The sequence below is a fragment of the Miscanthus floridulus genome, chromosome 4 (genome assembly GCF_019320115.1).
Source record: "Miscanthus floridulus cultivar M001 chromosome 4, ASM1932011v1, whole genome shotgun sequence".
NCBI lineage: Eukaryota > Viridiplantae > Streptophyta > Magnoliopsida > Poales > Poaceae > Miscanthus > Miscanthus floridulus.
This window is the reverse complement of record NC_089583.1, coordinates 34,371,832-34,380,284: the sequence shown is the minus strand read 5'-3', so window position 1 is coordinate 34,380,284 and position 8,453 is coordinate 34,371,832. Positions and strand designations below refer to the sequence as shown.

Sequence of the window (8,453 nt, the reverse complement as noted above, 5' to 3'; positions counted from 1 at the left end):
GGGCACTCACGAGCATAGTGGCCTTCCTTGCCATACTTGAAACAAGCACCTGGCTTGTTCCCCTATCCCTGATGAGGTGGAACCTATTGTCTCTAAGGCTACTGCACCTGCTGAGTAGGTGCACGGTATTGAGTGGGAGCTACCTGGTGAGTCTGTTGAGTCTAGTGAGACGACTGTCCACCCAGATAGTGATAGGACACCCTCCTCACAACCTATACCTTCTACGACTGTGGGTGGCTAGAAGACCCAAGGATCACCCTCTAGCACTTCCACTCAGCCTAAGAGTCACGCTAAACTCCCTCCATAGCAATGGCAGCATTCATCAATGCACCAAAGGTCTAATAGCCCCCTGTATACAACTTCTCTTGCAAGGTGCAAGAGAGACCACGATTGAAATGGTTCATCTTCTTCTCATCAGTATCCACATGAGTCCTAGCATACTGTGCAAAATGGTTCAACTTGTTCACATACTCCATCATAGTCATGTTTTCTTACTTCAGCTCCAGAAACTCGGACAATCCCTATTCAGCAAACCAGCAGGAATATAGTATTGATGAAAAGTAGTGGTAAACTCCCAAGTCACATGGTGGTCCATAGGCTGCATGGCATTGAAAGTGTCCGACCAAGCACTGGTAGATCCTAGAAGCTGTTGTGCAACAAAGCGCACCTTTGCTCGTCAGTCACATTGGGCAGCTAAAACTTCTGCTCTAGAATATGAAGCTAATGCTCCATGTCTAGAGGCTCAGCAGTTGGCATGAATGTGGGCAGGTGTGTCCCCAAGAAGTCCTGATAGGAACAGGGCCTCTCGGGACCACGAGCACCACCCCTGTTCCCACCATTACCATCGGGGCCTCCATGGGCGAAGCCACCAATAGCTTGTGCTAGCATCTCCAAGGCATGGGCCGACTCGCGACGAGCAGCCATCATCTCAGCATGGGTCATCGGAGGCGGTGGTTGTGGTGGAAGAGGAGGACTAAGGAATGAGGCCTCATGGCTCTCCACATTGGCATTGCCATGATCATCGCCACGACCATTTTCGTCCTGGTCTTTACCAAGACCATGGCCCGTCCCAGCACTGGTGCTCCCACGACCAGATCTCAGGTTCATCTGTAAACAGATAGGAACCCATCATTGGGAACAAGGCATCCATATTTAGAAAAAAAAGGCTAAAGAGATGATAAGGTCCAATAAATGGTTACTAGCGAGACATTTCCTTGAGAGTTAGAGCATTTCTCTTTATTTATTATCCTATCAATTTACTACTAAAAAATTATACGTGTGGGGGAGTTTAGTTTAAACAAGATTCTCTTTTCATGATGCATGGAGCGACCTATTCGTTCTCTCAATACAGAATATAGTGGCATTCGTATATAATTTTTGGCATAGCGCACACTCACTTTCCGTACACTAAACGATTCTTACGCAACGTAAGTTAGTGTACCAGTAGAATATTGATTAGATAAAACTAGTGCCATCATCCTAGATAGACCATATTACTAGGACTTATACTTATTTATGTAATTTATCGCATCCTACTTTTTACAAAGCTTTTATTGGTCAAATTTTAGGCTTAAAAAGAGTTTTTAAACTCGTAGGCTCATTATTGGCTCTGATACCACCTATGGTAGAACCGCCCAAAATAACACGCTTCCGAAGGCATTTGTCTTCTACTAGACACTAAGTACCTCAAAAGAGAGTTACATTGGATAGTTCCGACAAGCACACCCCAAGGAAGAACTCAAAATAATCCACGTTTTACATCCAGAATCCAATAACAAGTATGAGCTTACAATACTTAGTCCATTTCATATAACAAGAGTTCTTAGAAATTATTTATTACAATACCAGAGTTTAGAGTGCGATAATGAAACAGCGGAATGAAAATAAGCATCTAGCGGAATGATATAAGGATCTATCTGTGCCCACCAGAAGAATCCTCCACACAAGAACTACTCCTCAAGCTGCACCTACAACAGGGGTAAAATAAACCCTGAGTACACAACGTACTCGCAATACTTACCGACTAGTGGGAATAGTTTTCTGACTCCAAGGAATATGATAGGCAATATGGGTTTGTTGTTTTCTTTTTATTTGCCAAAAGCATTACTAATAGTTCATCCTTACAGAGAAGTTTTATTAGCAGTCATGATTACTTCGTTAGCTAACCATTCTAGGTAAGCACTTGTTCCACTTTCAAGCAAGGGTTGAGCCATCAGAACCATTTTACCCTCTTTCATCTTTTAGTTCTTACTACGGTACTAGACTATAGCCAAGTCGTGCAGTCTCACGGAAATAGCGATTCACGAACCAATGTATCCCAGCTGGGTACCCTAAAACACATGCCCTGCTTATACCCCAGGCACAAACAAGACTAACCCATTCCACTCCTATCACGGGGTATAGGTCCCTGTCCAAACTTGGACTCCAAGCCCCCACACTTGAGACCCGGTCTCAGTATGGTGCTTAGACCTCCACCTTTCCCCGCCTCCAATTAGTCAATCCGAAAAGAGCTAGAACCCACGATAAGAGCGTAACAAGCCTTCTCGCTCCCATAAGCAAATATGTGCTCAAGATAACAAGTCTGTGACCTGACTACCATCCACAGCAATGGACGGTCCTTAATCGACACAAACAGCGAAAATAGTGTAACCAAGCTAAGGACGTTGGCCGTGGGACACAACCTTTTACACCCACCAATATCCATACCATATCCCTGCCCTATTTCCATTTTTCCTTTCATCCTTTTATCATGAGAGTAATTATAATAATCACCTATTGTGAGTAACGGCAAGTTACTTACGCTACCGAAAACCTAAGCATGGCAGCTACTCGAACCTATACTAGTAGAACTCATAGGACAGTTATACCTATGCATGTGGTTTTCATAAAATTCATGTAATATAAATGCACATCACATATATATTCAGTGATTATCAAAAAATAAGGGATATGCACCGGGGCTTGCCTTGGGCAGGCGCGGTGTCAGCTGAGTCAGTCAGTGGCGGCTCCGGGACCTCCTCCTGCACGAGAATCTCCTCCTTGTACTCCTCAACGATCTCCTTGAACTTGTGATCACCGGTGGTCACGATCTCCACCAACTCGTTCTCTACATGCATGCGATGATGATGTAACACTTAGCATTTAGGCAACAACAACTCTTAAACTAAGAATACGTATACTAAGCTACTAAGCTAGCTCTAATGATCAAGGTACTAAGCTAACTATCATCTTTACGAAGCAAAGTGTTGGGTTCAACTAACAAACACCTAGCTTTACAAATAAAGGATATATCTCTATTTCTACTAATGATTTAATGTATATTTGAAATAAAGAGCATTTAACTATCCTAATGTTTAGTCTATTATAAAGCTACAAAAATTACAATGAGCATATAACAATACCATGAAGCTACTATAAAATTTTTAGGACTAAAGCTATCACCAATTTACCACAAAAATTCCTACAATAATTAACTTAATAATATTGAGCATTCTCAAATGATTTAATAACTCCTGGAATCAACATGTATATATATGAACTAAATACACTAACAGATAAAGCATAATTTTAGGACGAGCGTGCGGTGGCCCACGGTACGGCCCACGCGAGGCCAGCCCACGTGGAGATGGCCCGCATCGGGGAATCCCGTGGGCATCAACGACTTTGCAAAAGAGACATCGCACTTCTCCTGAATTACAACTAATTCCTAATGCTATTAGCCCCTCTCTCAGAACTTCTTAGTTAACCCCCTAGGTTTCCTAGAATTCCCCCGCCCGCACCCCCGGCAACTCAGTGCACGGCGGCGCGGCGAGTGGCGGCTCTAGGCGCCTACGCCGGCCACCTAGGACCTGCGCAGACCCACCTAACGGGTCAATCACTATCTCTGACCCAAGTGGCTACGCTAAGCTACGGTGCAGGGTAACACGACTAGCTGGGGAAGGCTACAGTGGCACGCAGTCATCCGTGATGACGACGCCACTGTTCTGGTGGGCTGGGTAGCTACAGGCCTAATTGGTTAGCATGTGAGCATCAGGAGGCTACCCTAGACTAGGCTGAGGTGATAGTTGGGGCGGAGGAGGGCTGGCCACGTGCGGCAGTGCACCGCGGCAGCATGGTCGCGTCAGCGATGACGGGGAGGCGGTAGCGGTTCCGCTGACATGTGCAAGGTGGAGAGGGAGGTGAGGCGAAGCTGGTGGTGCAAGTGAATTGGCTCAGGAGGGACAGTAGGAGGTCTGTCCACAACCATGGCCGGACGCGACCTTATCGGCATGGTGGCAGGGAAAATCCAAAATTGGAGCTTGGCCATGCGCGCTTTAAGGCTGGGTAGGGTCAGGCAGTGAGAGGACATGATGGTGAAGCCATGGATGCGACAAATTGAATGGAGGCGATCGTTTGTAGGGTAATTTGATGGCGCGGCTCGACGACGGCAGCAGAGGGAGAAAGAGAGAAAGAGGGAGATAGGGCACGGCAGGTGGGCTCGACTCGTCCTTGCCTTGGCGGGACACGGTCGACGTGATCGTGGAGGCCCTCACGTAGGCGCTAGCAGACAGGCCCACGCATTTGCGACCGGCGTGGCCCGTGCGCCGCAGTGCCATCAATGACAAGGCGACGGCGAGCCTGACCACGTGTGCGCGGCAGAGGTGGCAATGCACTGGGCCGCCAGCAGCGTAGAGATACAAAGGAGGCACGGAAATGACGGCGAGGCGATGGCACCGGCAGTGGCTGCGTCGCGGCGCGGGGCAGTAGTGCGGCAGCGCCACGGGGGCCGGCGGCAGCACCGCCAGACTGCACAAGCAGTAGCAGCGGCTCCGCGCGCCAGGTGCCAGCGGTGGCCAGACCACAGCCCTGGCTAGACCAGCCACGGCCGGCCACGCACAGCAGCCGAACGCCCGAGCGTGGTGATCGCGCCCACGCGACCAACCAGCCCAAAACCGTGTCGTGCACGAATTTTAAAGCGCCCATAAAAACTAAACGGTTGCTTCTGGACCTAAACCATCTTCACCATGCTCAAGATGGCATATGAGACTACTAAATTGAGTTATAACACCGCACCACCCTTGAATCCAATCTCTCAAAATAATTTGCTAAACATAGCAATGTCTAGCTGTTGACAACTTGGAAAATTTTCTAAGTTTTGAGTTGAATTTGATTTCAATTTGCAATTTCTAAGCTAGTAGAAATATTAGCTAGTAATATCATTTTTCGACGGCAAGTATTTCAATATCATCTACAAAGTTTATACTTCAAACTTTATTTAAGTATCACACATATGTTCTATAGTATTTTTGCTTAATAAAAATTAGTTTTAAACATTACTTGATATACCTGAACTATTAAATCAACTTTCATTTAATATTTTTATTGATCATTTTAAGTTACAAAAAATTTATGTACACATTCTATCACATGCATTAACACATAAATATGATGCTCGTGATATGTTTTAGTAATTGATTTAGGGTGTAACACCGAGGGTGTTACATCCCGACCCGCGTGACCGTCACGGCCCATCTCGGCACCGGCACGGCCGCTCCCCACCCCGTCACCACCCCGCGCGGCCCTGTGTGGCCCGGACATGTCCCCTCCTAGCACCGGCGCGGCAGCGTCTCCCAGGCCCGATGTGGCTACCCGACGCTTCCTGTGATTGGGCCACGATAGCGCTATCATGGCCAAGTATGGCAGCGGCGGTGAGGCGCTGGCCGTCACTGTCGCAAAGCTGATGGTCGTCCTACCGAGGTGTGAAGCCTAGAGCCGGAATATAGGACGCCGGGACGGAAGGCGTCAATCGCAGATGGCCCAGTGGAGGCGGGATGGGAGATGCCGGGAGCGGGCATTGCTGCGCCGCCGTCGACCGCTTGCTATTTTCCTCGGCTGACTGCCTTTTTTTAAGTGGAACATGTTTTTATTCAATCAATGGTCCTAAAAAATGGTGCGAAAATGGTCCTAAAAATGGTCCTAAAGAAAAAAAACACCAAAACACTTCTGTACTGCAGGGAACAGCAACCATGTTAAAAAAAATGGCGCCTAGACATGTCTGTATCAGAGAGAATGGTGCCACAGACTGCAAATTGAAGGAGGGGCGAAATCATCCATTCGCGTTTGAGTTAACGTCGATACATGCTCAATCTGACGGTAGTGTTATTTTAGGAAGAGTAAAATACATGCTGAGTCCTCAAACTTTTGGGCCGTTCCTATCTAAGTCCTCGAACTAAAAAAGCGACTATCCAAGTCCCTGATCTATTGTCAGCGTACACCAAAGGTCCAAACCTTGCCACACCAGCGTCATCATCCGACGTGGCCATGCCACGGTGGCAGTTGGACACAGTAGCCGTACCAATTTCTCAAACAAAAGCACCTCTCGCGGTCGCCTCGCGCTTAGGCATGCCGGTCAAGGTGGGCACCGCGAACGTGTTGCCGAACTTTCCCAGGAACGCCATGGCGACGATGAACGTGCCACCGAACTTCCCCAGCGTGCGTGTGAGCCGCCGCCACGGCACGCGGGCACGCGAGCAGGCTAGCACGGCGGGCCGCCGCCGCCGCCGCCGCCGCCGCCACGCGGTCGTGCGTACGAGCGCGGGCGGGCTGCTGCCGTCGCCGCCGCTGCGGGCGTGCATGCGAGCCACAGCCGCGGCACGCGGGCGCACGAGCAGGTGACCGCGGACGGGCCGCCGCCGCCGCCGCCGCCGCGCGGGTGTGCGTGCGTGCGAGCACAACGAGTACGGGGCGAGCACTTGTGAGGACGGGGCGAGCACGTGCAGGGGCGAGCACTTGTAGGGACGGGGCGAGCACGTGCAGCGGCGAGCATCTTGGTGGACCAGTTGTTTTGCGGTGCCAACCCTACAAGTTCCCTCTCGCCGAGCTTCTACTACCATTAGAATGCTCTCCAGTTGAGTATTTTCGGCTATGGCCTAACCTGCCAGCCATGGTGGAATGCACTGGCACATACACATACGAAGGCAGTGGTTTCAAGGCCACCGCTGCTCAGCAGTATGACAGCTCTCCCTTCCTCAGTGGATTGAAGTCAATCTCTTCTAAGCCCTTCCATCAAGTCTGCTCCCATTTCATCCGGACGGTAGCTGGGTTCCAGGTAACCATTGATATGCTGTATCACTTAAAAGGCACCAAATGGTGCATTATTTGTTTCCTATTCATAGCTAGTAAACATTTGAGTTTTTTTTTTGAACCAGAGTAAACATTTGAGTGATGACTAACAACTTACATCTCCTACAGTTATGTTATGCAACAAAGACATGGTTTGGTGGGTTTGTGGGCATGATGATATTTGGGGCAAGTGAAGTCAGCCGGAACGTTGATTTGGGTGACGAGACCACCACAATGATCTGCAAATTCGTATTGCGTGCATCCGATGAATCCATCACGAGAGAGATCGAATCTGATCTCCAGGGCTGGCTGGATGATATCACCGACGGTGCTGTGGAATACATGCCCGAGGATGAGGTGAAGAGTGCGGCGGCAGAGCGGCTGAAGATCTCCATGGAGAGGATCGCCCTGCTCAAGGCAGCCAAGCCAAAGGTCCCGCCCGCGAAGACCGAGCAAGAGGGGGAAGAGGAGCGAAAGCAGAGCGAGGAACTAGATGGGTTTGGAAACCCCAAGGGCCCCTCGACGCTCTCCAAGCTCACCGCGGAAGAGGCCGAGCACCGCGCTCTCCAGGCTGCCGTGCTGCAGGAGTGGCACCAGCTGTGCAAGGAGAAAGCCATGAAAGCGCAGTGAGGTCGATTTGGACCGTGTGGATCTTACGCGCCTGTATAATTTTGTATTTTTTCTTTTCTTTCGTCTTCCATTTTCTTTGCGTACCTATCCTGCTGATTTCACTCACTGTATACCGTCGCCGATTTGTTCATTGTATTCGCAGATATTACGTGAGCACCTGCGCCGGTCTGTGTCCACGCACGCTACACCGAGTTCCATTGTCAACGCTGACGGGAGGAACACACGGAAGCCGCGGCCTGTCGGAAGAGCAGGCACAGGAGGGCGAGGTCGGCCGGCTAACCACGCACGCCAATCAGCGGTTGATCGACGAACGCCCATGCCATCTACCGTCAGGCCGTCACCACGACGCAGGAGTGCGTCGAGCTACATGCATGCATGTGCATGTGTGCTTGCAGATACGTGCTCACGTGCAAGCTAACAAGCCAGGAGGCAGCCACATCTCTGCACACGACGCCAACGTGGAGGAGATCGACGGCACAACGGCACGGATAGCGGCGGCTCCCTGCTCATCTGTTCTTCAGACAGCTCTCTTCTTTCTCTCACCGAACGGGAGCAGGCGCCGCCATCTCCGTTCTTCGCGCGAGCGCCACGTGACCCCACGCCTCGGCTCCGCCCTGTCGTGTGCGCCCCGGTCTTTCCTCTGCAGCAGCAGCCGTTGACTCCGCACTGCTCCGTACCGCCCCGCGTGCCTGCACTCTGTGCCGAGCAGGGCTCTGCAGGAG

The 8,453-nt window shown here is 50.2% G+C and overlaps 1 protein-coding gene across 1 annotated transcript; it reads left to right on the top strand.

The window, feature by feature from the left end:
- The first annotated feature begins 6,844 nt into the window (after nt 1–6,844).
- Nucleotides 6,845–7,872, top strand: LOC136551294 (protein TPLATE-like). Its single transcript, XM_066542866.1, has 2 exons — nt 6,845–7,087; nt 7,231–7,872. Exons 1-2 carry the CDS (start codon nt 6,923–6,925, stop codon nt 7,729–7,731), a joined length of 666 nt encoding a protein of 221 aa, XP_066398963.1. The 5' UTR covers nt 6,845–6,922; the 3' UTR covers nt 7,732–7,872.
- Nucleotides 7,873–8,453: the final 581 nt, after the last annotated feature.

Bases quoted from the DNA above. Each gene is read 5' to 3' on its own strand.
- LOC136551294 (XM_066542866.1), top strand. From the start codon at position 6,923: ATGGTGGAATGCACTGGCACATACACATACGAAGGCAGTGGTTTCAAG. The intron at 7,088-7,230 runs GTAACCATTGAT...CATCTCCTACAG, and splicing joins GGACGGTAGCTGGGTTCCAG to TTATGTTATGCAACAAAGAC.